The sequence below is a fragment of the Hyaena hyaena genome, unplaced genomic scaffold, assembly GCF_003009895.1.
Source record: "Hyaena hyaena isolate Hyena2069 unplaced genomic scaffold, ASM300989v1 scaffold_808, whole genome shotgun sequence".
Lineage (NCBI taxonomy): Eukaryota > Metazoa > Chordata > Mammalia > Carnivora > Hyaenidae > Hyaena > Hyaena hyaena.
The window spans coordinates 256,188-283,622 of NW_024081437.1; the positions used below are offsets into that span (position 1 = coordinate 256,188).

The window sequence follows — 27,435 nt, forward strand, 5'->3', positions numbered from 1 at the left end:
ACAGACACCAGAGCTGGCAGGACAGAGAAGAGATCCATAGAGAAGCCAGGGAGGGAGACCCGTTCGAGGAAAGCTGGCAACGTGGCCACAGGCTGGGGACTTTCTCTTCCCAGAAAGCTCTTGAGAACTTCCTGGGAAGAGAAAGTGCAGAGTCCACTCTGTACCATTCTCCCTTTTTTGAATCATGTTTTTGTTCTACCAAGTTGGAATTCAGATTTGTCAGAGGGCCCGGGGGCTCCCTAAGCAGTCCGTCCCCCTCCCGGAGCTGGGAAAGGGCGGCTAAAGCTAAGAGTCCCATGCATTTATCACTCTTGAGTTCCAAACTACTGCATAGGTCAGTGTAGCGAAAGCTACTGCACTTTGTCCTGCATACGGGTCAGCTGATGAGGCCTAGACCCAAACCTGACCCCTTCCCGCAACCCCGCAGAGCTGCCCCAGTTGTCCCAATGGATGACCATGTGTCAGCGGTGACCTTGTGCTCCTGGTGTGGGTGGAACTTGCCAGCATTACCCAGCCATTGACTGTCTCCCTTCCTTCCCTCCCTCCTTCCCTCCTTCTCTCCCTCCTTCCTTCCTTCCTTCCTTCCTTCCTTCCTTCCTTCCTTCCTTCCCTCCTTCCCTCCCTCCTTCCCTCCTTCTCTCCCTCCTTCCTTCCTTCCTTCCTTCTCTCCCTCCTTCCTTCCTTCTTTCCTTCCTTTGTTCCCTCTATACTTCCTTCCTTCCCTCCTTCATTCCTTCTTTCCTTTGTTCCCTCCCTCCCTTCCCTCCTTCCTTCCTTCCTTCCTTCCCTCCTTCCTTCCTTCTTTCCTTCCTTTGTTCCCTCTATCCTTCCTTCCTTCCCTCCTTCATTCCTTCTTTCCTTTGTTCCCTCCCTCCCTCCCTTCCTCCCTCCCTTCCTTCCTCCCTTCCTTCCTCCCTTCCTTCCCTTCCTTCCTTCCTTCCTTCTTTCCTTCCTTTGTTCCCTCCCTCCTTACTTCCTTCCTTCGTTCCCTGCCTCATTCCCTCCTTCCTCCACTCCTTCCTTCCTCCCCTCCTCCTTTCTTTCCGTCTTTTCACCTTCCCTCTCTTCCTGCTCCCACCTTGGGCCCCTGTCCTTGCACCTCCCGCTCCAGATCCGGGTGGTGAAAGCGTTCCGTAGCTCGCTCTATGAAGGCCTGGAGAAACCGGAATCCAAGACCTCCATCCATAACTTCATGGCGACGCCCGAGTTTCTGATCAATGACTACACCCACAACATCCCACTCATCGATGACACGGACGTGGACGAGAACGAGGAGCGCCTGCGGGCCCCCCCGCCCCCGTCCCCCAACCAGAACAACAACGCCATAGACAGCGGCATCTACCTGACCACGCACGGCACCAAGTCAGCTACCTCGTCAGTGTTTTCTTCCAGACCTGGGAGCCCGCTCCACAGCGTGGAGACGTCCCTCTAGGGGACCTGCTCTCAGCACGCGCACACCGCACGCACGCGCACTCGGGCGGGATGGCGCAGGCCTGCAAGGAGAGCACGGCCAAGGCTGCTGAAGATGGTGCTCGGACGGCGCTTGTGAGAAGCTGATCCATCCAACGCTTCTTACCCGGGACTGAAGAGTCACAGGGAGAAACTAGAGAGTGACAAGAGCTGGGTTTCCCTTTTTTCTATCGGAGCATTTTTTTAAACGAACACTACGATTCTACCAGATGTTCGCTGTTTGGGCTGTGCGGCGGGGCAGGGGCCGGTTGCGGTCCAGTGGGAGCTGCGCAGCACCCGCTGGAGAGCAATTGGATCAATCGGTTCATTCAAAAAGAGCGCTGCTTCACAGGCCCGGGAAGGACGCCCCGCCCGGACAGCCCAACGCGGGCAGCCGCCTGCCTGCGGATGTACCTGCACCACCACCAAGCGCCGCTTCCCCAGGACACATGTGCAGTCCGTACGTGTGCGTGCGTGCATAGATATGAGCGTGCGTATACGCATATACGTACCTATATGACCAGATGCATATTTAAAGAATAAGGAGCTATTTATCAGCATGATATTTCCATTCCTCTTATCGGCTGTTTTCATTTTGAAATCTCATTATTTATTGTGGCGGGTTGTTTTTTTTTTTCAGGGAACTAGACTGCAAGAATATCTTTTTGGTTGCTTGCCCCCCTTCCCCCCCCCCGCTGCCCCCCACTTTCTGCCCAGCCTCCGTTCTCCATCCCAGACCTTCCTCCCCTCACAGTTCCCGCGGATGTTGCTGTTGGGATTCCTGGGAAGGTCGGGGACAGAGACATGACGCTGGAGCGGTTATAATGGGAACATTTGCACTTTGAGACCCCTGCCTATAGAAAGGGGGGAAAACCCTTTCAATGGAATTTTTTATTTAAAAGGAAAATACCAAAGTATTGATGAGATACTCTCCAGGATGAGATTATCCCTTCCAGTGGGTGGAAAGGGGAATTTTGCTTTCAGCTTCCTTTCATTTCAACTCCAAGTCCTGGATTCTGGCTGGTGAGCTTTCTTTGTCCGCACCCCAACTTCAACAGCATGAAACACCATCCCCTGCCTCGCTGATGCCTTGGGAGAACCCAGAATTCCTGGAGCAGCCCCAGGAGAGCCAGGGCCAGAGGTGGGGGCTGGGGACAGCATCAAGAGTCAGGCAGAAAGTGGCAGACGAAGAGGTACCATCACAACCGAAGATATAACCACAACCAGGAAGTTGTGCTGAGGTGTCTGTCAAGTCTTCCGATCCAGATCAAGGACATTCAAGGACAACTATGACCCGCAAAGGCATGGATTATGCATCTGCAGCCACCTACGGTGACGTGCGGGAAGCAGATGCAAGAGCAAACACCCTGGGAGCAATGACACCTCGTTGCTGTCTCGCCGATCACACTTGGGGCTGTCTCACCGATCACACTTGGGGCTCTCTCTCACAAGCGGGGAAGGCTGAGGAGGCCAGCTTTGCCATGCCGGCTGAGCACCCGTCTGCAGGTGGGAGAGCTGGGCCTGGGCTCCCCAGACGGTTCCCTCGGGAGCCTCTCCTTGCAGTGATGGCACACCTCGTGCCAAGCCTCAGTTTCCCCTGAATGCACACTGACCACGGAGGGAAGTGCAGAAAAAGCAGAGGTCCCTTTACCTTTCGATTTCATGCGTCTCTCATCTTGCAGAGAGGCAGTTCAGGTACGCGTGCCTGTCACTTGGGCTTGGGGCTGAGCTGCTGAGGGCCATACTCGAGCTGAGAGATGCGGGAAGGAATGGGAACTGCAGGTGTGGACGGGCGGCAAGGCCGGCTCGCATCATGTGCCCTGTCCTACACCCACTGGCAGGGGAGTCGTCTCGACTGCACCTGCATCTGTGAACACCCAGCTTGACATCCAAAACATGCTCAGTTCCCACTGCTAACAGGAACGCCACGTCACCCCTGAGTGGGGGTAGTCAAATCTTGGGCAAAGGAATTTCAGTTAGAAAAGAAAATCCCACTTAAAATGCCAGCTACAGATAACTTAAAGCCATCCCTTTATTCCAAAGGGCACATTGAGAATGTTACCCATTTGTAAATTGTTCCCTAATGTCCTTGTTTAAACAACAACAAAAAGGGCAACTCAATTTGTTGAGGGTCTATGTGTTCTTAAACTAGAAATAAAATTGGAAATATTTCAATTGAAGAAGATAAGCTACAACACTCTGCTCACAGGCTTCTTTTCATTCTCTGTTATAGACACATCAGTGGAACTAATGGTCAATATAGATTTCAAAAAACCCTCACTGCTGCTGTACAAAGTTGCCTACTGTACGTGTCGATTGTTTAGTCCCTAGGTTGCCTTTTCCGGGTGTGGGGTTCGGAAAAGGGGCGCCGTGACCTCGGATTGTTGCTCTGCTTTCTGTACAGTCTTCAGGCCGGGGGACCTGTCACATCAGGAAGCCCCTCTCTATAAAGCGTATTATACGGAATGGCTTGGTCAACTGTGTTCAGTTCTTAAATACGTTTTACATTTTTATCTGCCTGTTATAAAGATGAACAAAAATTATCTTAACGAGGAAGACAAGATGCATAATAATTTAAAGTCTGTAGTTGAATTTCCTAATTTAAAGAATAGTCCAAAAGTTCTGTGTATTAAAAAAAAAAAAAAATGAAAGGCTCCTACAGTCCCAGTCTGGGTAACGTGTATAATTTATTAGCTTTTGGTGAATTCTCTTTCGGAATGAAAAGGGGGTGTCTTCCTCCACTTCGCCAGGCCGGGATGAGCCCCAGGGGAGGCAGAGCTCCCCCTGGGTGTGCAGCCCCCTTCCCAATCCTGACGGGAGGAAGAAAGGGCTCGCCTGCCCTGGGGGGTCCGACGCACTCGTGGAGGAGGTCTGCGTGGTGGCCCTCTGACTGTCGTGACCTCGAGGAGCCTCGCCTGAACGTGCAGAGCCCAGGCCAGCATCCTCAAAGGAAGGTGAGGGCTGGGAAAGCCAACCAAAGTGTGAGAGTTGAGCACACATGCAGACTCCCTCTTTTTCTTTTTATGATGGCAAAATATATATGATATGCAAGTTACCGTCCTAACCATTTTTAGGCACACATTTCAGTGACATGGAATACTTTCACAGTGCTGTGCGATCATCCCACCACCCATCCCCAGCGCATTTTCCTCTCCCCAAACTGGAATTTCTTCCCATGAGACACTAATTCCCCACCCCGCACCCCCAGCCCCTGCTGCCCACCCTCCTTTCTGACTCTGAATCTGAGTTCACATCTCCATGAATCTTAGGGCTACTCTAAGGAACTCACAGAACTGGAATCATACAGTTTCTGTGTATAACTGCCTGATTTCACTCAGCACAGTGTCCCCAAGGCTCATGCATGTTGTAGCCTGTGTCAGAATTCCCTTCCTTTCTGAGGCCAAATAACATTCCATTGGATGCATAGACCACATTCTCTTTATCCATTCATCCGTCAACAGACACTTGAGTTGTTTAACCTCTCGGCTGCTGTGAATCGTGCTGCTGTGAACACAGGTGTGCAAATATCTGTTTGAGTCTCTGCTTTCAATCCTCTTGGGGCTACACCCAGAAGTGGGATTGTTGGGTCACATGGTAATGCTATGTTTAATTCTTTGAGGAACCACCAAAGTGTTCTCCATAGTGGCTGCACCATTTTATAGCCCGCCCCCCCCAGAAGTACACAAGGGTTCCAATCACACACTCCCTGTTTAATCTAAAGCCATGGAAAGAAAACTCATTATTTTACTCCTTCCCTTGCTCCGTGGGTCATTCCCACATCCGTTCCTTTGCTCACTAGGTGTCTTTGAACACCTGTTGGGGGGACATCTCTGCTCCATGACCCACCCCTCTGCTCTGTCAGGAGAGCCACAAAGGCAGCTCTAGTCCCAAATTTGCAAACGACACGGTGACAGAGCCCAGACTACCCACATCGCCTTTCCTTGTGTTTCTATTGCTCCACTCCACACATCACCCTTTTAAACTTGGCATTGCCAGCGGGGGCATGTTCCAGGGAAGCTGCCAAGAAAGAAGAAACATGCCTTCTAAGTTCCCTCCCAACCACCAGAGGCCATACTTCTAAAAAAGGCAAAAAGACAAACAGCAGAAAACAGCAGAAAACCAAATAGCAAAGTGCCCTTGCTTCATCAACGTGTGAGTCCATCTTGAGCCATAAGGCTAAGTACATCTAGCTTGGGCCAAGTGCCGTATCGAAAGAACCGGCACCTTATGGAGACATGTTGCACTTGCCCCAACACCGTTCGTTTCTCTCTGCAGAGCCTCTTTTCCACTCCTGCTATCAAATATGGCCCGGGTTCCCGTGGGAAAGAGTTGGTAATTAGCCAGATGAGTTGAGACAAGGAAGCGCTACATCACCCATCCCTTTACAAAGCGGCCAGAGTTTCCCCACCCAGTGGCACCCTGGGAGCAGAGGTGCATCCTGGGAGCCTGCGGAAGACCCAGTGTGAGTGGACTGGGCCGCTGTAACAAAGAACCACACACCAGGTGGCTGGCAAGAGGCGCTAAAATAACAATAAACAAGACGTTTATCCCCCCCACAGCTCTGGAGGCCAGAGGTCAGAAAGTAAGGTGATGGTTGTCCCTCAGAAGGTTCTAGGAGGCAGATCCGTCCTCATCTCTTCCAGCTTCTGGTGTCGCTGGCAGTCCATGGCTTTCCTTGGCCAGTAGACATGTCACTGCAGTCTCTGCTGTCACATAGCTTTCTCCCTGCATGTCTGTCACTGTATCTATTCTCCACTTCTTTTTTTTTTTTTAATTTTTTAATGTTTTATTTCTTTCTGAGAGAGAGAAAGAGAGAGAGCGAGCATGAGCAGGGGAGGGTCAGAGAGAGAGGGAGACACAGAATCTGAAACAGGCTCCAGGCTCTGAGCTGGCTGTCAGCATAGAGCCCAACGCGGACCTCGAACCCACGAACTGCGAGATCATGACCTGAGCTGAAGTCGGATGCTTAACCGACAGAGCCTCCCAGGCGCCCCTGTTCTCCGCTTCGTATAAGGATACCAGTCACATTGGATTCAGGCCCACCCTACTCCTGCAGGATCTCATCTGACACCGACAAAGTCCCTATTTCCAAATAAGGACCCATCCCCACATTCCAGGGGTTAGGACGGAAACACATCCCTTGAGGGACACCATTCAGTCCACCACAGCTGGAAAGGAAGAGATAGGCTGAGTCCCTCACAGGACCTGGATTGTCCCCTTCCTCCCACTGGCTTGACAGGCCAAGCAAGGCTCGGCCATTTATCACGGTACAGTAATTAAGACAAGCTCTGCGGGGCGCCTGTGGGGGCTCAGTCAGTGAAGCGTCTGTCTGACTTGATGTCAGCTCGGGTCTTGATCTCAGGGTCCTGAGTTTGAGTTCTCCATTGGGCTTAAAATAAAAAAGGTATGCTCTAGACTGAAAAGCTCTTGGAAGCTTTCGGTTCTAGAAAATCTTACTCCAATCCCTTATTGCTGACCAATCCCTCTCCTTCATCGGAAAAACATAGACCCGCGCTGCGTGAGGAGCATGAACAGCACAAGCCCGGAGGCCAACACACAAGCCAGCAAGTGCCGGGGCGGCGTGGTGGGCACACAGGTGGGCCAAGGAATTTTAAAATAGCAAGCAGCAACCACAGATCATTTGGGCCAACCTGCTCAACTTACAAAGTGGGAAACGGAGTCCCACGGAAGGGAACTTGCCGGCTATGCAGGCATCGTAAAAGGAAACCTAGAGCTACAACTAGTCCAGAGAGCCCACCATTAGCCGCAGACCAGAGCCACGGAGCCACAGTCTTCCCTGTCCGGCACAGCAGCTCTCCGCCGGGGCTTGGGATTTTCACTCAAACATCCCGAGAGAGCTGGATCCAACTATCCTCCCTTCTTTCTGTTGAGTCCTGGGCTTGGGGTGGGAAGGAAACAGGCTGGAACAGGTACAGATAGAGAGAGCTCTAGAGGCTTTTACCGTGCCCTCCACCTAGCCCTCCCATCCAGAGCAGGGGGTTCTGTTTCCTAAGAGCTGAGAAAATGACCTCACATCGGGGGATGGGGGGGGGGTGCAGCTGCCTTGGTGGAGGCTAAACCTTGAGATCCAAAAAGTTCCAAAGAAATGGAAGCTTCTCTAGGAGCCTGTGATCTTGTCAGGGGAGAGAAGACAGAAACTGCAAGTGAAACATCCATCACCTAGTTCTATTCAAATCAAGAGTAAGTGCTGGCCAAGGGCAGTGCCCTGTCAATGCGGGACAGGCAAGACTGGGGTACAGGGGGTGGTGCCTGGGCCCAGCCTGCAGGGAGGAAGGGCTTGAGAGAGACAAGGGACTTTTTCAATAGCAGAAGACAGAGAGGACCACTGAGAGCAAAAGCTGCTCACAGACGCCTGCCGGCTGGCCCCTCACCACCCCTCCATGCTCAGAGCCCCAGCCCCATGCCCTGAGCCTGGGCACCGTGTCCCAGAGAGCTCCCAGGTGAGCTAGGTGACAAATAACACAGCAGCTTAGTAAATTTAAGCAAACCCCGCTGCCTGACTCGTCACCAGTGTGACACAGGTGTGTGACAGGCGCTCTGAAGCCCCCTGGGTGCCCCCTGGCATTCCGGCCAGCTCCCACACCTGTGGGCGTCGGAGGGCACGGCAGCCAGTATCCAGAGCCCATGTTCCGCTGGCGACAACTTCCCTCCCAAAGGCAGGGAGGCACCTAGGACAGTCCCCTGACCCCCACGCCATCATGTATTGAAGACAGCCCCACCAATGTGTATCGAGCCCAATGGGGATTCCCACGGGAGAACCACCTAGATGGCTCTGTTTCTCTAACACACCCAAAAGCAGTTCTTCTAGACTCTCCGTGTAGAGTCGTTGACTTGACATTAAAAAGAAAAAAACAAAAACACAAGCATTAACTACTTCCTAGTTACAGTTTGGTCAGATCTGGGATTTCTGAACCCAAATGCTACTCCTTAATCTTCCTTTCCAAAAGTAATGCTCACTCGCTGAGCAGGACGACTGCCAAGCTCTGCGAATGTCCCAGTGGAGGAGTGAGGACACGTGGACTCCTTCAGGGGCCGCCACCATGACATGAGCACACGCTGGCCATCACGCCATCAGAAAGCGATGCACACCCCTGCCCCAAGAACACCACAGGAGCACGAGGGGCAGTTCTGCCTGGAGAGAGCATTTTAGGGGAAACTGAGGTTGGATGGCACCCATCAAAAGCCCAGAGCAGCACAGGTCGAAGAGCAAAGACGGGATGTCTCATTTGATTTGTATCATCTTTTATTACACAAAATATAATTCCATCTATGTTACACATTCATACTTTCTATAAATCTGGCTTTTAAAAAATCCCAAGGGTGCAGTTTCATCTGTTCTTTGATTTTTCTTCCAATGATGTCGTCACAGCTCAAGTGCAGTTGGTGCCCTCTCACAGGACAAAAGCAGACAGGGACGCCTTGCGGGCCCTTCCCCTGGCCCGCCCCGGCCTGCCCGCAGGACGTACGGCTCCCGTCACCGTCTGGACCACAGCTGCTAGGGACAGTCAAAGCATGAGAATCAAAGTGGCAGCATGTCATCGCCTTCACCAGCCTGTCTCCAGAAGCACAAAACCAGTCCTCCCGGCTGGTCCTCTGGGGACCAGCTGTCACAGCGATGTGGTGGTGCTGTCCCCAGGCGGCCGAGCATCCCGGGCTTCTCTTTGGGCAGGCCTGGACCAGGGCCTTAGGGGATCTCTGTGTCCATGGTATAAATCTGAATGAGATCAGACACAATGTTATCAATGATTGGCTTGGTAAGGTCGTCACTAAACACCTAGAAAGGAGAAGGAAAACAGGTTCTGATTAGACTCCCTCTGCGTGAAACAAGGCACAACCTCTAGTAAGCGCGGAATCGCACCGCACAGGGGAGAAAGCACAGGGACTTGGCTATCACAAATAATGGTGGCTCTCTGCAAAGCCAGTTTACTTCCAGCCTGCCAGGGTTGATCACAAAACAGAGAACATTCCAGATGGAAGAGGCCTTGGTGATCATCCAGCCCAGGTAGGACTGGCAGTTGCTGCCCGAGCTGGGCCAGGAGTCCATTTTCAGAAGTTAGCAGCGCCCGCTCCACCGTGGGCTGGCCCCTGGAGAACACCGTGCGGGAGAGCTTGTCAAACTCTTCCAGGGGCCTGGGGCCCAAACCAAGAGGACTGTGCAGCTCAGGGGTGGCCCTGCATGTTCCCAAGGAAGTTCTGGCCCTTGCCCAGCCCCTGGGAAAGGACCTCTAGGCCCCTGGCACGTCCTGCCTGATGACAAGGTCTCAGTTTCCCTGAGGCCAAGGTCCCTGCCGGGCGTCTGCGCTGACAGCGTGATTGCTGGTGGGGCCCCGGCTTCACGTCCGGGGGGCAGAGACTGAGGATGTGAGGTCAGCCAGGCGGGAGCCCCGGGCCCACAGGACCGACCCCCACTCAAGTCCCCGGACACCAGCGCTCAGGGAAGCTTCCCCGGCGGCGGCACCCCCCGCCCCATCCCGGCGCGCACGGTCACGCGTCACTGTGACACAGACCACACCGCCCCACGACCCCGCTGGCCGGGGACCTGGAAGCTCACTCCTGGCCTCTCCCGGAGCCTGCCCTGTGCCCCTTCTGTCCCCGCTCATTCCAGCCTGTATCCTCTCACTGTCATTAGCCATATCAGCCATAACCACGAGTGTGACGGCTCTGCCGAGTTCCGGGGCCGTCCTGGTGAAGCATCGAGCCTGAAGGTGCTCTCAGGGACCCCTGATGACATGGCAAGTAAAACGCAAAACAAGGAGGTCTTGGTTTGATGCTGTGGCCCACCTCGGTCCCAGCGGTTGCTGCCTGGGGAACCAAAGTGCCAGGAGGATAAGACTTCGGGCCAAGCCAGGGCAAAAATGACACCTGAGTCCACCCCCTGCACAGTCCCCAAAGGAAGCTACGACCCTCCACAAGCTACAACCGCAGGCAGGAAACAGTGACCTGAAAATCCCCTAAGCCCTGGCTCAGGAATACTGGCCATGTCACCCCAGACTCTGGGGAGAAAATTAATGCTTCAGAAATATGGGCTTGGGCTTGCTCGCCACGGTCACCACCTGTGTGTTCCTGGGGACCCCAAGCCAAGAAAGACTGTTAAAAAGTCATCCCAGGCCAGAAGCTGGCAGCAGTCCCAGCGTCCATCCACGGAGGAACACACAGACACCATGTGCTCGGTCCACCCCGGGGTGTAGTGTTCAGCCGTAGCAAGGACAGAGACTCTAACACCTGCTACAACACGCTACGGCTCGAGAGTCAGCGCCCCGGCCCGGCACAGCTTGCCACGAAGGCCCGCCTCAGCACTGTCACACTCCAGAGCAGGCAGGCTGCTGGGGCGGAAGCACGTCAGGCTCGAGCAAGTGTCCCGGCCAGTAAGGCAAAGCCCCGGCCCCCAGGAGACAAGTGAGCACGGACAGGCGGTTACTCCAGGGTGGTGGCAAGCCCGCAAAGAAGAGAGGTGCTTCCCAGCTCAGAGGTCAGGGCCCCAGGGCCGGGCAGGCAGGGGCATCATGCAGGGCTGCTTATCGTTAGGCAACCGGTCCTTGCATGTCACGAGCCCAAAGGGCAGCTTCGGAGGCTCCTGGCACGTGTGGCCCAGAGCCACCCAAACAAGGTAAACAGCCAAGTGAACAGGGGTCGTCCAGCCTACCCTTTCCTGGCACTTTTCTCTGGTGAGGGTCATAGATGGGAGCGAGAGGCGGTGAGGTGGCGCCCAGTGAAGTTCAGAAGCAAGTGAGAAGAAAGGAAGACACACAGAGAGGCGAGCAAGACAGTGGGAAACAAGCGATGGCGTCGCAGGTCCAAGCAGCCAAGAGGCGGGGGCTGCCGTGCCCACCAAGTGCCCTCAGTGAGCAGGGCCAGGAACTGGCGGCCGCTTCTGCTACCACACAATGCCAAGAGAGCAGGGACACCACGGTCACATGATCTGGAAGTCCCCGAGAAGCCCCAGCATGGAGCAATACTTGCTGTGTACGCAGAGGCCCCTTCAACCCCGTGCTGCCAGAGAAGCGCGGCCGCCTCAGACCAGGACTACAGACATGTGTTCAAGAACGCACGAGCACCTACTATGTGCCGAGTCTAAGGCACCGGACATAGGGCGGCGGAGAAAGCAGACAAGATCCCTGCCCTTCGGCCACTTACAGTGCGATCGGCTTGTGGGGTGGGGGGGTGGTTCCACAGACAATAAAGGACAATAGAACAAAAAGCAGGGAAAGCTGGGTCTCTGGGGAGGGCCCGCAGGCTGGGGAGGAGCGTCAGGAAAGGACAGGCACCATCTGAGGCAGGAGTGGTAGAAGGGAGGGGCACCAGGGGCACGCGGGAAGGCACCTGGCGGCACCCTCTGTTCAGGAAACAGATGACACATTTTAGAAGATTTCTGGCCACTGGGGGTTTTGCAGGGGACAAAAGCTTCAGTCCCCGAAAACACTGCTTGCAGAGAACTCACAGGGGATGGGACCAGGCACTGAGGACTCACAGGGACAGGGCCAGGCACTGAGGACTCACAGGGGACAGGGCCAGGCACTGAGGTGTTACGGCAAAGGAGCAGCAAAGCTCAAGTATGGGAAAGGAAAAACCGCAAATGGTCTCCTCATCCCGCTGCGGGAAACGGTTGGGATGACCTGGGGAAAGTCTCGGGGAGGCCAGCGGATCTTCCCGCCATCAGGCTTCTTATCCACCCTCTGGCCAGCCACCCGCCCCTCTGCCCATCTGTCATCTATCTACCTACATATCATCAACTCATCTCTTTAGGGGACCCCCGTAACTCCTTCTGACATGAATCCAAGTATAGTAAGCCCTGATCCATGGCAGGCTCCCACTCAATCCAATAAAAGTGCTTGGTTGAACAAAGTGGCTCTCAAGTGGGGGCTACCCCACCCCGGGACACCCGGTACTATCCGGACACATTTCTGGTCACCATGACTGAGGCAGGGGATGCTCATGGTACCTTCAGGTGGCACACGACGGCGCCGCCACAGAGAGTGATCCAGGCCCAAGTGTCCACAGTGGGGGGGGTTGGGGGGGGAGCGGGGAGAGCACCTGCCTTAGGCTGTCGTGACAGGCTACGTTCAAGCTTCAATATTCCTCAGCAGCCCGTGTGTGCTCCGCGGGTCATTACTACAGAGAAACACAGACACCCAGGTACCAGGACTCCGGAAAGCCCTCAGGCAAAGGAAAGGGGAGCACGCCGGCATTGTCAGCAGTCACCTCACCTGCCACCACGGCTTCTCGGCCTCGGCCTCGGCGGGCACCTCGACCCCATAGGCCTGCAGGGCCAGGTGGAGCACTGCCACGGCTATGTGCTGAGCCCGGAAGCGGAGGCACAGCCCCCCGTGGTAGCTGTCCCGCAGCAGGGCCCAGGCAGTGACGGAAATGGGGGTCCGCTGCCAGCTGTAACGATTCAGCCAGTTCTTGAGGGAAACCAGGTAGTGGAGCAGGTACTGCAAAGACACACCAGTCAGCCGATTGGCCTTTGGGGCTCTGGTCCCTAGATACGTGGCTCCTCGCTGGGAGGCGCCGTGGCCCCTCCGCCCGCCAGCCAGCCACTCTCCCCCTAAGGCGTCTCGATGTACATAAAACACAAATTGGATCCAGTCATCTCTCTGCTCAAGCCCTCCAACAGCTCCCTGTGTCACGTAGGAAAAAGCCCCATTGGGGGCGCCTGGGTGGCTCAGTCAGTTGAGCATCCGACTCTTGATCTCAGCTTGGGTCTTGACCTCAGGGTTGTGAGTTCAAGCGCCCTGTTGGGCTCCACGCCGGGCGTGAAGCCTACTTAAAAATAAAAAAAGAAAAATAAAAGAAAAGAAAAGAAAAAAGGAAAAAGCCCCAGTATCTTCCACTGGCCCCAAGCCCTGCCCGCCCTGCCCTGCCCCACCCCCTACCATGTCTGAACAGGCCAAGCAGGCTTCCCTTGCGGCCTTGGCATTTACTGCTCCCTCTGCCTGCAATCATCTCTCCCCACTGACCCAGTCCCCGTGTGCCCACTCACTGTCAACTCCCGGCCCAGCTCCTGGAAGCCGCCTGGGCCACTCTTGATGACCACCCCTCCCAAAGTCCGTCTCCATCACAGGGCCCCGCTGCAGTCAGCGTCAGAGGCCATTCGGCATATCTCCCTGCCCAACTCAATGGAAGCGCCAGAAATAGCATCCTTGTCTTCTGGTCAGAACATCGCACCCGCCTGGGTGCCCAGCCCGAGGCCGGGGGCTGCCCGCAGACAGGACTAAAGCTGGCGACGGCGTTTGCCAGCAGCGCTGCCCTTGGCTGTAAACTCTCAATGACTCGTCAGCTCAGCGGCCTGTCAGCTCTTGCTCTGGGAAGACAGCTGCTCTGCTTGAACCGCCCAGATCTGCAAACACGCCGAGGAGCCTGCTCCACAGGCGTGAACACACAGGCGTGGGGCTCCCGCACGCCATGGGACGGGGGGCTCCTCTGCTGCCTTACAGCCCGGCCCGGCCCAACGGAAGGTGAAGGCCGCTCCCCTCCCCGACAACCCCCTTGGCCGGTGCCGTTCATACTCAGATGTGGTGCCACGACTGGCCCCCCGCAGAGCCCAAGCGGCTCCTGCCTTTCCTCTGCATCATGCCACCAACTGAAAGCACGACTGTTTCAAAACGTCCACCAGGGCTCGCCGGGATTGGAAAGGCGGGCTGGAAGGGGGGCGGGGGGGGGATTATTAGAACCCCTGGGGGCGATGGGGTTGTTGGTATTGTAACTGCGGTGGTGGACAGATGAAGGCGGGCACGGGAAGGAAGTGTGCAGCACCATGCAGGACGAGTGACAAGTGAGCTGGAGCATTACAATGTGTCCTTGTGGGGACAGTGGGCATCTGAGACACTTGAGTCTCCATCTGAAATAGGATCTCTGTGTTACTTCCTCCGACTGCTTGCAAATCTACAATTACCTCAATAAAAATTTCAGTTAGTTTTTTAAATTTTTTTTAATATATATTTATTTTTGAGAGAGAGACAGAGCGTGAGCAGGGGAGAGACAGAGAGAGGGAGACACAGAATCCAAAGCAGGCTCCAGGCTCTGAGCTGTCAGCACGGAGCCCAACTCACAAACTGTGAGATCATGACCTGAGCCGGAGGCGGGGGCTTAACCGACCGAGCCACCCAGGTGCCCCAATAAAGATGTCAATTAGAAAAAAAGCAAAATCCCATTCGTGACCCATGTCACGACACCCTTGTCCCAACCCCCCACTACCCCACATGTGTCCCTGAAGGCCGCCCTTCCAAGCTGCCCACATGGGCGCCTGGGCCCCAAAGTACCAGCGGTTTCACACAGTCCTGGTGGGCCTTGGTGTTCCGGCAGTTAAAAGCGTGCTACTTAGCTTTGTGACTCAGCTTGTCTTGTGGCTTTCTAAGCACAGCTGAGCAGGATGTGAGCTGAGCGGTGCAGCAGCACGTCTCGGGGCCAGGGACTCAGGGAGATCACAAAAGCAGCCCCATTTCCCCGTGGCTCACTGAGCACACCATCTATGTGGGTCACGGGATCTGTAAGGGCGTCAGAGAATCACACGGATCCCGGGTCGTGGCCTTGGCCGAGCAGGCAGAAAGGCAGTCGCTGAAATGAGAACTGCCTGAGAAAACTCAGAAAGCAGAACGAGAGAGGCCACCAAGCCGGTCACCACGTGCAGCCGGGGGCCCCGGGGCTCAGCTGTAGTTCTGCTCTGCCTCACACACCCGACATGTTCCGGAGGGTTCGGTGGGTGCGCTTCCAGGATAAAAAAGGAAAATCCACTCGTGCCTCCAGACACAGTTGCCAGTCCCCCAGCATGTACCTTGTGCGGGTGCTGGAAGGAGACGTGGAAGCGCAGGACTCTCAGCATGAGGAGCTCACACTGCACTATACTGTCCCGCAGCGCCCAGAAGCGGGAGTCCAGCTCCAAGGGTTCACTGCCAGGGTGAAAGTACCTGCACGGAGAGACAGCAATGTTTACGGCAGCCAGGGAACTTTCCATGAGGAGCCCCTCGAGTCACGTGACATCCGGATCCAAACGGCAGTGTTCTTCGGCCCATCCTACTTATGTTTCCTTGCGTCTTTGTTTCAAGAGAATCACTGAACTCGAGCAGAGGAGGGACAGAGAGAGAGGGAGACACAGAATCCGAAGCAGGCTCCCGGCTCTGAGCTAGCTGTCAGCAGAGCCCGATGCGGGGCTTGAACTCATGGACTGTGAGATTATGACCTGAGCCGAAGTCGGACACTTAACTGACTGAGCCACCCGGGTGCCCCTCCTACTTATATTTTTATAAGTCATCCTTCATTCGCGTGTCTAGGGTATAGTATGAAAACAGTAACCAGCAGACAAAAGCGGCCAGCTTCTGGCTTTAGCCCTGACCAGCTGTACCATACCACTCGGGAAGACGTCCAGTGTAAAGAGGGGCTCTTTACAGCTGCTTCAGAGGAACCAGAAGCTCTAGAGCACTGGACCGACCACTTCCCGTTACAGTCAGCCTGGCATCAGGAACGGCCTTTACCACCTGGAGTGGCAAGGCCCAGGGCTCTTACTCTGGGCCCAGGGAAGGTGTTTAAATATATCATGGGGGTGTTTTATGCAGAAGAACAAATGTATTTCAGCTGTATGTTTCCCAGATTGTCTTTCCTTTCTTCCAGAACCTACTGTCCTTTATTTACACCATATACATCCACGATACTCCCACCCACTCATAATCACCAAGACGTAGGATTCAAGCCCAAGTGATCAAAACTCTGTGCCAATGACTCAGCCTTCCTAGCTCCTCATTCATTGTCCAACCTCCCCACAGAACCCCCCCCCCCCGCCCGGGTGCCATGTCTAATTAGCGATCCACACAATTTCCCCTCTGCCAGACCCCCTGCTGGGGGCCTGGCAATTACAGGTAGACTCGAGCGGCCCTCCCTTGGTTCCCTCTCCTGTTGTCCTGTTAGTCTTGAGCAGCACGCTGTGAGCCTGTCATGCTTAGGGGGTAAGGAGCGCTTTTTCTGTCCCCTGCTTATTAAAAGAGAAGCAGCACAAAACAGTTTTCTTTCCTAATCATTAGTTTCTAGAAAGGTTATGCCATACTGCTAGTGAGTAACTCTCCATAAATTGCTTCCCCCCCGGGCCCCCTGGGTCTCAGTGCGGCCTAGCTGGCTGGATCCCCATGTCCTTCCTCAATAGGACTAGCAACTCTGACTCAGTTTCTCACACCACCTAAGTAAAATAATGGCCGAACTCAGTCCACGCCCTCCCCTGCACGTCCCACAGGACACAACTGGTTTGATCCGTCCTGTCCCAATTCCAGAGGAACCTTCTCTGACACAGCTCTCCAAGATCTCTGTGCTCTAGCCATGTCCCTCGGTCCATGACACCGAGACACCGCCCCCTTCCCCAAGTCCTCTGCACTCTTTGTGGTCTTTGAGACGTCCCTTAATCTGGCCTCACTTTCTCTCCTACTGACCCCCATGGCTTCCCAACACCAGGCTCATTCCTGCTTCTGCAGCTAGTGCTTCTTGCCCCGGTTCGAGACCGCCGTGGTGCTTCGTGTTGAGCTCGACAGCTGACACCTGGAGGGCCATCTGGGTAGACACCAGTGAGTCCTCTCGAATGCGTGGGCCTGGAAGCCATTACCTGTTGGACACGTTGATGATGTCACGAGTGCGCAGGTGCTGTTCCTCCACTTTGCCGGCCAAGTAAAGGGAAGACATGGCAACCAAGTAGGGGTCGTAGGCGTCCAGGTTGATCTCGCAGAAGAACTTATGGTAAATGGTACAAGCAGTGGCAATGGCAATGGACTGCATCCCTAGCTTGACACCTACCAAGAGAAAGCACGCAGGAGAGGACCTGAATCCAGTGCCCACCCTCTGCTGAAGTGTGTGTGGAGGCGCGGGGTTGGGCCCGGAGGCTGTACACCCCCTGCTCAGACAAGCCAAGGCCCGTGAGCCTAGCTGGCTGTGGCTGCTGGGTCTTTCACTGGGTCCTTGGCCTGAGGGGTTCTGAGCCATGCTTCTCAGATTCCAATGGGCTAATAAGGGGTGGTGCTGTCATGCAGTATCCCCTCAGTGGCCCCACTGATTACACACCTCCACCCCTACCACCAGCACACCCCAAGGACACCCACGCTACGGCTCAGACTAGCCCTCACTTAGCACTGGGCCTATCAGCTTCTGCACAAGGTCACGGACGGGATCACGCCCTGCCGTGTGTCTGTTTCTACCTTAGCAAGCATTTAACTAGAGGTCCCCCCCACCCCCACCCCCACCGCTCACCTAACAACAACAACAACAAACTCCGGCCAAGATGACAGCAGGTGAAAAAGGCCTCTGAGCATCAAACAGATACCACAAAGTCCCAATATTGCAACTAAAGATTATACTCAGCCCTGGTTTCCTTCTCTGAAAGCTTAAAAAGGCGAAAAGCCAGCAGGGTGACAGTCAAAGGCAACTGCAGGCAGAACAGGGAAAAATAGCAGCACCTATGACTACAGACAGGCACTGGGGAAGAACACTGACACACTGAAAAGGGAAGAGAACTCAAAATCCGGAACACGTGCTGGTTTGATCTGGGTGTTAAAGTCCATCCCCCACCCCACCTCTGGAGGGCTCCTAAGGAAATCACTGCACTGGGGCCCAGAACCCATATAAATTCACAATGACCACGGTTAACAAGAGAAGGTGAAGTGACATCCAATAGACTTATGAAAGAAGGGGAGTACAACCAACAATCCTTAAGACCACGTTCAATATCATCTAAGGTGTAGGAGTTTCCGGGGCTACCGTAGCAAATTACTGCAAAGTGGCTTCAAACAGCACACATTGTTTCTCTCACAATTCTTGTGGTCAGAAGTCTGTAATGAGTCTTAAGGGGACTAAATTCAAGGTGTCCGCAGGGTGGGTTCCTTCTAGAGCCTCCAGGGGAGAATGTTTCCTTGCCCTTTCCAGCTTCTAGAGGTGTCTGCAATCTTTGCTTGCGGCCCCTTCCATGTTCAAAGCCAGCTGCAGCATCTTCTAACTACGCTCCCATCATTACATGGCCGACTCGGCCTGTCACTTTTACCTGTGACTTTAAGGATGTGATGGATGTGATTATCTTGGGCCTAGTGAATAATCTAGGATAGTTCCCCCATATCAAGATGCTTAATTCCACCTCCAAATCTCCTTTGCTCCATGAGATATGAGTCACAGGTTCTGGGGATTAGGCTGGGGACATCTATGGAGGACCAGTAGTTAGCCTCACACAGAGGGCTAGGGCTTGTATACATTGTATATAGAAGTCCTTGGAGAGTGGTACCTATAAGAGCTCTTAACATTTCAAAATTTGAATTTCCTGTTACATAGACAGTTCTTGCATGGGAGCCCTTGCTCCGAGAGACGTCGGATAAGGTGGTAGAGCCGCACATGAACCTCCAAGTCTTGTATTTTTTAAATTTTTTAATATTTATTTTTGAGAGTGGGGAGGGGGGGAGGCAGAGAGAGAGGGAGACACAGAATCCGAAGCAGGCTCCAGGCTCTGAGCTGTCGGCACAGAGCCAGACACGGGGCTCGAACTCATGGACTGTGTGATCATGACCAGAGCTGCAGTCGGGGTCTTAACCGACTGAGCCACCCAAGCTCCCCCCTCCAAATCTTGTTTTATGTAGCAAATCCTCAAAGGGGAGCTTGGCTTCCCCGGTTCACGTGGACCCTCCCAGCAGAGGCACAGCAGCATATGAGCAGTCACTGCCATCCTTCTTTATACATTGTGCGACTCTTCCTCGAAATTAAATGTAAAAATCATTGGGCTTAGCTGTCCTGCATCATTTCCCAGGCTCTGCTGACCTTGACTTGATAGCAGACTCGCCCAAACCTGTTTCCCCCAGAGCGCACACCAAGTAACAAAGATCGGAAATCAAGTGTTTGCCAGCCGAGCAAGTTGCCCGACCGAGAAACAATGTTTCTACAGGAGCCTCATTCACTTCATTGTCTCGGCTTAGGAGCAACGGCGCCCAAGAGCCGTGTGGACACTCTGGCGGGGCTCAACACGCGAGCGGCACCCTGGGTCGCCGGTGTGACGGGACGTCGCCAACAAGGCTCGTCAGGAGCCTCACCAGCAGCCGCGCGGAAAGCCTCCAAGCGCGGGCAGACAGGGCTGAAGACACGGTAGGCCACCCAGCCGCGGGCACCCCGACTCGGCCACCTCCTAGCCGGGGCCAGCCCCTCTCCACGTCCTCTCTTTGCGCCTGCGCGTCCGTCCGGCAGACGGCCGTGACCGTGGCCGCCTTGCAGCTCAAAGCCTGGCACGCAGGGCGCGGATGCAAGCCGGGGCCTATACCCCTGTGCCGGGCCTCTTCCCCCCAGGCCGGCCGCGCCAGCCCCGCGTCCTGCGCGTCCCCTTCTCCGAGAGGCGGGTTCCCGGAACGCCAGCCCGCTTCCCAGCCGCGGTTACCTGCCTCCATGATGAACCGCGTCACTCGGAAGTGCACCCTGGCCTCGGGTGCCGGCCGCCCTTCGGCACCCCGCGCCTTGTCTCCTGCTCCGCAACTGTCGGGGCCAACGGCCTCCATGAGGCCCCGCCCCACGGCCCCAGACCCCCCAGCCAGAAGGAGAAGGGGCCCACGCGCGTGGCGGCCGGGTCCGGGGGTCCTCGCGGCCCGCGCGGCCACCCCGTCCCGTCCGCCCCGCCCGGGCCCTCGCCCGCCCCGCCCGCTCCGCCCCGGTCCGCACCCGCCCGTCCCCCAGCAGTCCCCCCTCCCGGAGGCGGGGACGGTTGGGGGGGAAATGACCGCCGGGACGCGCGCAGGCGCGGGCGCCTGCGCACAGGCCGAGTCGGCCCGGAGGCTGGCTTGTGCCCGCCCTGTCACCCGAACACTACGTGACTCGCCCTAGAGAGCTGACGCCCCGCCCCTGGGAGGTGAGTGTCCCGCCCCTGGGAGCCGCACGCCTAGTACCCGTGCAGCCGGGACCCGCTGGGCTACTTGGCGAGGTCACGAGCACCCAGAGGCATCCTTGCTGCCGGTCCCTACGGTCCCTCTAAGGTCTCCTTCCAGGTTGCTGGCCTAGCGTGGCTTAGGACAGGGCAAGCTGATGGCGTCTGCCAACCCCTGGGCGAAGGGTGCTTACCGCTAGCTTTCGCTGGGACGTCGGCGGCTCCGACCGGAAGAAAGCGTGTGAGTCGGTGTCCGTGTGGTAAAAGCTGAAATCAGCTTTACCAATGTCCCCCGACAGGCTTAGAGACCTGGCTTGGGCTTACCTTCCCAGCCTGGCACACATTAGGAGCTTACCAAATGAATGAATGTGCCTTCCACAGGCAGGAAATCATGCATCGGGCATATAGAGCACCAAAGGGACTCCCTAGCTAACAACTCAGTCCCCCCGGGTCATTCTGGCACAGCCTGGTAGTTGCTATGATTTGAGAGACTTGAGAACTTTGAGAGGAAAAAGCCACTGCTCCCAAGCTCTTCTGCCAGGGTGACTGGACCCTTCCAACAGTTCTGATGTCCCGCGTCCTCACGCACCCGGGACAGCCCTGTCTCCTTCCTCAGTTCCCCCCAGTCTTCTCTCCACACCAGCTGGGGTTGTTTCACAAATGACCCCAAAGTAAGGGACTTAAAAAAACAGGAACTCATCCTCCAGCAGCTCTGGTGTGACATCAAGTGTGACATCAAGGTGTCAGCAGGCTCTAGGTGACAAATCTTTCCTTGCCTCTTCCAGCTGCTGGTGTCCCGAGGTGTCCCTTGGCTCGTGGCCACATCACTTCAGTCTCTGCCTCTGTTCTCACATGGCCTTCTACTCCTCCGTGTGTCTCTGTGTCTCTCCTGTTTCTTATAATGACACGTGTCTTTGCATTTAGGGCCCACTGAGGAAATCCAGGATGCTCTCCGCTTGACAACCTTCACTTCATCGCAGGTTCCAGGGATCAAACACATGCACGTCTTAGAGGGCTACTACTCAGTCCACAGCACCAGCCACCAGCCAGAGTGACCTTCCTAGAATGTAAGCCTGAACAGACTCTGCCCTCCCTAACATCTCCCAGGACGCCTTCAACTCAGGAGACACCCAAGGTTTTCGCCTGACACGCTACCAGTCTTGGCTCTCACCATTTTTGCCATCGTCTCCCACCTAAGGGTCTTCAAAAATGCTCTCCAAGGGAAGGCACTCCTGCTGCACACGCTGCTCCCCAGCTCCATCAGAGGCACTGCGCAGGCCCTCCGGACTGCGTACCTGTGTGTGCGGTGTGTTTGTGTGCGTGGGCCCGTGTGCATGTGGGTGGGGGACTCGGGGCCCCAAGCCCCCTGTGCAGCTAGCCCCTGTCATGCCTTGAGCACTGTGTCACAGCTGACTGTCCCCCACCCAAGGCTGAAGCCCAGAGCACACAGAACACCAGCCTAAAAGGGCATACCACGCACGCCCCCCCCACACTCACATACAATCATGCCCACGAATCAGGCACCTCCCGGGCAGCCCCCTTATGCGCAAGGCTGCACTGTGCATACACCCGCACACACCCAAATCATATCACTCTGCCCTCTGGCCCCAGGCCCAATGCCTGCCGGTCACCTCCTCATCCCCACCCCCACCCCCGTGTTTGTCAGTTAAACAGCACGGCTTGAACTCCTCCTTTCCCCTGGGCCTTTTGTGGCGTGAAGAGTCTCCGCTCAGCAAGTAATAGGTGCCTGTGAATGTGAGTCAAGGGAATGACTCAATGAACACATTAATTTTTAAAACCCTGGGTCACGGGGCACCCTCCTGGCAGGCAGCCTGGACACAGTGGTTGACAAATGAATAATTCACTAGCCACCAGTTGGAGCCAGCAAACCTCCAGGCGGCGATTCCTCTCCCACCATCAAGCCACACCCACTTTGCCGGCCCTCCCTTCCATGTCACCTGTCACCACTCCCAAACGTGGCTTCCCACCCCCTCACCACCCACCCATCCCCTGACCTTGCCCCGGGGATTATCTGCAGACCCTGTACAGAGAAGGTGGCCAATAAAGGTAAGGTGTACAATCGTATCAGAGGCTGAGTCAGCCACAGCAGCCTCCTCACAATGGCGCTATCTCCTAATGAGGGAGGGAGGGCTCAGGCTGAAGCTCAAAGAACGAGGCAGAGAAGGGAGGGAGGCATCCGGGGTACAGAGGAGAGGCCGTGCCCAGGCAAGGCTGCTGGAAAGCCTGGGTGGTCTTCATCAAACACAAGGGATGATTTCCAAAGTGCTGACCCTGCCCACCTCCTCCCCAGTGGTCTTCACCCTGGGAGTGGTCGGCTGGAGAGCAGCCCCATCCAAGTCCAGTCCTGTCACTTGTCCTTGGAACCTTCTTGCAACCTGAGAACCTCACTCCGCTGTCACCCCTTCTTCCCCACGTCCGCCCCTCTCCACCGACACCCCCTGGGCCTCCAATCTCTCACGGTCAGCGAGTCCAGCCGCCTTCCTCCGGGTCCACCTCGGGCATCCACGGCCCTCTTCCCTACTGCCCTTCTCAGCCCTGCAACTCTGAAGCCATGAGTGTCCCTGGACTCCACGGCCTCCGGCCTGCTCTGCCCGTGGCCCCCTGCATCCAGCCCTGCTGCGTGAGACTGTCCCCCTCCCACACCATCTTTCTCTTAGCCCGTTTGGGCTACTATAGCAAAATGCCACAGACGAGGTGGCTGGTCTCTTTCTCAAATTTCTGGAGGCTGGAAGTCCAAGACCAGTGTGTGCCAGGACAGTCGGGTTCTGGCGAGGAGCCTCTTCCGGGTTGCAGAAAGCCAAGCTCTCACCGTGTCCTCACGTGGTGGAAGGGGCAAACCACCTCCCTGGGGTTTCTTTTATAAGGGTACTGATTCCATTCATGAGGCTCTGCCCTCGTGACCTAATGAGGCGGCCCCTGCTCCTGATACCATCGGGGTTCACTGTGTGAGTTTGGCAGGAGGGACACATTCAGACCCTAGGCCCACCGAGGTCATGCGCCACTTCCTGGCTGCCTCCTCCCAGCAACACATGGGGGCAAGTGGATGTCAAAGCCCGAGTGCTCCCTTCCTTGGCATCACAGGGGGGTGGGAAGCACACCCAGGACCCCCCGCCCCTGCTCTAGCTCCAACCACGACAGAGAAGCCCACGGTCTCCTTCCCGTGCCCTCTCAGGTCATCTTCGGACCAGCTTGGGGACCTGCCCTGCTCTCCCAGAAAGCCTCATGTGTCAGTAAGGAATCTTTTCATAACCTCTTGGTGGGTGTGGGGCCATCGTCTCCATGTCCAAACCAAATGGGGGGGGGGCGGTCAATCCTGTTTCTCAAGAGTGACCATGACGCACTCCTTCCTGCCCCCACTCTCCTGGCTCCCTGCCTCCCTCCCCCATTGACTGAGCGCCTGCATGAGCCAGGCTCACGCCTGGTGCTGGGACGAAGCAGACAGGGTCTCCCTTCAGTAGCCTTGCCCTCCTCCCCCAGCTCACGTGCTCCACACAAAGCAACCTTTGTAAAACCAAAGCCTGGTCAGGACCCTCCCTCCTCTGAGCCTGCAAAGCCATACTGGCTGCCTGGACACAGCTCTATTTACCTGGCAGGTCAGGGTTCAGTTTTACCAAAGAAGGTGGAAGTTTCCTTACAAGTGGGGAAACTGGGAGGATTACAGCTCTTGGTTAATCTACTACCAGGTTGGCCCCCAGAAGTGGGGAGACCTGGCGTGAGGGTTAGAAAACCCACTCCAGCAGTAGATACGTACAAATAGCTGCTACAAATCCAGAGACAAAAAGTACATCAGTGGGTGCCAGGGGCTGGGGGTGGGGGGTGGGGGCACCTGAAGTAACTGTCAATAGGGGCAGGGCTTCTTCGGGGAAGTGATCAACACGTTCCGGAATTAGATTGTGGTGATGATGGCACAGCTCTGTGGATATACTAAAAACCATTGCAATCGTACAGTTTAAATGGGTGAATTTTATGATATGTGAATTATATCTCAATAAAGCTGTTGTGTAAAAACATTACCGTGGATAACTGCCATCAAGGACGAAATCCTCCCACGGGGAGAAGGGGTTTCAGAAAGAAGAGCCAGAAGACTGGCCAGCAAAGAGAATCAGAGGGCAAAGCAGTGCTGATCGACGGACCGCAAGGGGTTCAGGTAGCCAGGGAATTCTTCAAAGAGCTAAGGCTCTGTGTGGACAAGTGAACTCACAGACCCCTGCAAGCAGAAGCTGAGAAGCCACGGGGACAAGCACTATGGCAGCTGCGGTGAGGGTGTGACACTGGGCTACAGGAAGGCCCGGGGACCCTGGAGAGGACAGGGAGTTCAGGGAAGTGCAGGGGGGACCCAGAGGTGGAACACATACCCTCAAAGCCCAGAAATGGGGCTAACGGTATCTATTCTGACACACAAGACTCTGATACGCGAGGCCCCTTAGTGAGGAAAGCTGGAGCGGATTGTTGGAGGTGGGGGATCACCCAGGTCTCGGGGTGCTAGTGGTACACTCCTGCCTCTAATGCTGCATACCCGAGGCCCACCAGCCAGAGTGAAAGTTGACAGGACATCTTGACCCAAGTCCATCTCATGGGTGATCTCCTCAACCCATAGGCCACTTGAAAACAGAGACAGGGACCAGAGCAATGTGGCCACAAGTCAAGGGATGCCTGGAACCACCAGAAGCCGGGAGACACGGAAGGATCCCCTCCTAGTGCCTCCAGAGAGAGCACAGCCCTGGCAGACACCTTTATTTCGCATGTCTGGCCTCCAGAAGTATGAGGAGGCATAATTCATCCCAGGTCCTTTAGAAGCAGAACAGATGAAAAGAGTGCAAATGAAGAAATCAGGTCCAAGGTCAGGTGGTTTCTCAAGGTCACCCAGCACACGGATGCCATTCCAGAGGTAGGGCTTTGAGCTCCTGGCGCAGCACTTTCCTTGTTATGCCAAATGTCCCCCATTGAGGTTGGAAAGTGAAGTCCTTACCAGTTTTGCCATCCTGGCCAGCGCCTCTGTCCCGTGTACTGACTGTGTCATTATGCCCGTGCCCCTTACTGTAGCCCTCTCAGTGTAGCCGCCAGACCCTCTCAGGGTCACTGCCCAGCAAGCCTTTCCTGTGCTGGGGGCCAGAACCACTGCCCTCCTCACTCTCCCTCTGGCTTCCTCACTCCCATATCTTTGGCCATGGGACCAGAACAACCCAGATTTTCACTCACGTGTACACCATCATTTGACGAACCCTGTCTCCAGGCTCAAAGTCCAGAGGGAGAATCTGATTGGATGAGCCTAGTTAATGAACATGCCACTCTGAAACAGGAAGCCACCTTTGGTCGGCTAGAGGCGGTCCAGTGTTTGTTCTGGTTCCTGTGGAAGGGAATGTGTGAAGGGAGCCGATGACCAGCCAAGTCGGTTTGGGAGCCCAGGCCCATCCATTGGGCAGGGCCGCTCCGAGCACGCCTGAGTCCGTTGCCTTGGGTCCACACTTTGTGTCTCTGCTATTTGTTTAATGGGAAAGGAAGTCAAACCCTCATGGCAGGCAGTCAATAGAGAAGGTCTAAATCGCTAAATGAAAAAATAGCTGCGGAAATCATCTGTCTACTGATATGGAGGCAACTTTCAGAAGAGTTACAATGTTAGGGAGAAGTCAAGCGAAGGAAATGGTAATAGTGCATCTGGACTGAAAAGGGAAAGGTAAAACTCTCTATTCACAAATGATACAATCTTGTATAGAGGAAATCTGAAGGAATCCACAAAAACCAAACAAACAAACAAAAACCAACCTATTAGAGTGAATAAACAAGTTCAGCAAAATTGCAAAATTCTAAATCAATATATACCAACCAACTGTATTTCTGTACATTATCAACAACCAATCTGGAATGAAATTAACAGTTCTATTTACAATGGCATCAAATAAATAAAAAAGATACCTCATGTCCATGGGTCAAAAGACCTATTGTTAAAATGGCAGTACTTTCCAAATTGATCTACAAATTCAATACTATCCGTATCAAAATTCCAGCTGCTTTTTTTTTTTTTTGCAGAATTGACAAGCCGGTCCTAAAATTTATATGGGAACCCAAAGGACCCAGAATAGCTAAAACAGTCTTTAAAAGGAACAAATTTGGAGGATTCACACTTACTGATTTTAAATATTTATTTATTTATTTATTTATTTTTGATGACGGTGGGGGCAGAGAGAGAGGGAGAGAGAGAATCCCAAGCAGGCCCTGCACCATCAGCACAGACCCTGACATGGGGCTCAATCTCACAAACCCTGAAATCAAAGCCTGAGCCAAGATCGAGTCAGACACTTAACTGACTGAGCCACCGAGGTGTGCCCCTTGATACCTATAGCTTTATGGTAAGTTTTAAAATCAGTAAGTGTGTTGGGGTACCTGGGTAACTCAGTCAGTTAAGCGTCTGGCTCTTGATTTTGGCTCAGGTCATGATCTCAGGGTCATGAGTTCAAGCCCCTCGTTGGGTTCCATGTTGAGCATGAAGTCTACTTAAAAAATAAATAAATAAATAAATAAATAAATAAATAAATAAATAAACTACAGGAATCAAGACTGTGTAATACTGGCACAAAAGACAGGCATATAGATCAATGGAATCTAATTGAGAGCCCAGAAAGAAACCCATACAACTAGAGTCAACTGATTTTTGACAAGAGTGACAAGCCATTCAGTGGAGAAAGAATAATCTCTTCAACAAATGGTGCTGGGGCAACTAGACAGCTGCATGCCAAAGAATGATGTTGGATCCCCCCTATCTCACACCATATACAAAAATTAACTGAAAATGCATCATAAACCTAAATGTAAGAGTCAAAAGTATAAAACTATAAAACTCTTTTATAGTTTAAAAACTATAAAAAACATAAGCATAAATCTTTGTGACCTTGGATGAGGCAATGGTTTCTTAGCTGTGATACCAATAATACAAGCAACAACAAAAAAAAAAAAAAAAGATAAATTGGGCTTCATCCAAATTAAACAGTTCTGTTCTGAGACTGGGTTGGAGGGGGACAGGAGAAAAAAAATCAAACACTTCTGTGATACAAAGGACACTGCCGAGAAAGTGAAAAGACAATCCACAAAATGGA

At 54.4% G+C, this 27,435-nt stretch overlaps 2 protein-coding genes and 1 long non-coding RNA gene across 9 annotated transcripts in view; 2 read left to right on the forward strand and 1 right to left on the reverse strand.

The window, feature by feature from the left end:
* Positions 1–2,066, forward strand: part of ATP2B3 (ATPase plasma membrane Ca2+ transporting 3) — a 44,974-nt gene extending 42,908 nt beyond the window's left edge. For all 5 annotated transcript variants that reach the window (XM_039219251.1, XM_039219252.1, XM_039219256.1 and 2 more), the window contains one exon: positions 1,112–2,066. In XM_039219251.1, coding sequence (XP_039075182.1) covers positions 1,112–1,432 — 321 coding nt within the window. In that variant the 3' untranslated portion in view covers positions 1,433–2,066. The remainder of the gene's footprint in view (positions 1–1,111) is intronic.
* Positions 2,067–8,695: 6,629 nt separating this feature from the next.
* CCNQ (cyclin Q) lies at positions 8,696–25,465 on the reverse strand. Of its 3 annotated transcripts, none has more exons than XM_039219236.1 (5): positions 25,314–25,465; positions 17,051–17,234; positions 15,242–15,374; positions 12,675–12,902; positions 8,696–9,244 (listed from the first exon to the last, which is right to left on the reverse strand). In XM_039219236.1, the coding sequence occupies exons 2-5, from the start codon at positions 17,218–17,220 to the stop codon at positions 9,155–9,157; spliced, it is 621 nt and encodes a 206-aa protein (XP_039075167.1). In that variant the 5' UTR covers positions 17,221–17,234; positions 25,314–25,465; the 3' UTR covers positions 8,696–9,154. The 3 variants fall into 3 exon arrangements, with proteins under 3 accessions (XP_039075167.1, XP_039075166.1, XP_039075165.1); XM_039219235.1 differs by lacking the exon at positions 25,314–25,465 and adding an exon at positions 19,844–20,088 and having other exon boundaries at positions 8,696–9,184; XM_039219234.1 differs by lacking the exon at positions 25,314–25,465 and adding an exon at positions 19,844–20,088.
* On the forward strand, positions 20,316–22,408 carry LOC120221704. The gene is made up of 2 exons (XR_005525877.1): positions 20,316–20,564; positions 21,248–22,408. It is a non-coding gene; the product is annotated as an uncharacterized LOC120221704 (long non-coding RNA).
* Positions 25,466–27,435: the final 1,970 nt, after the last annotated feature.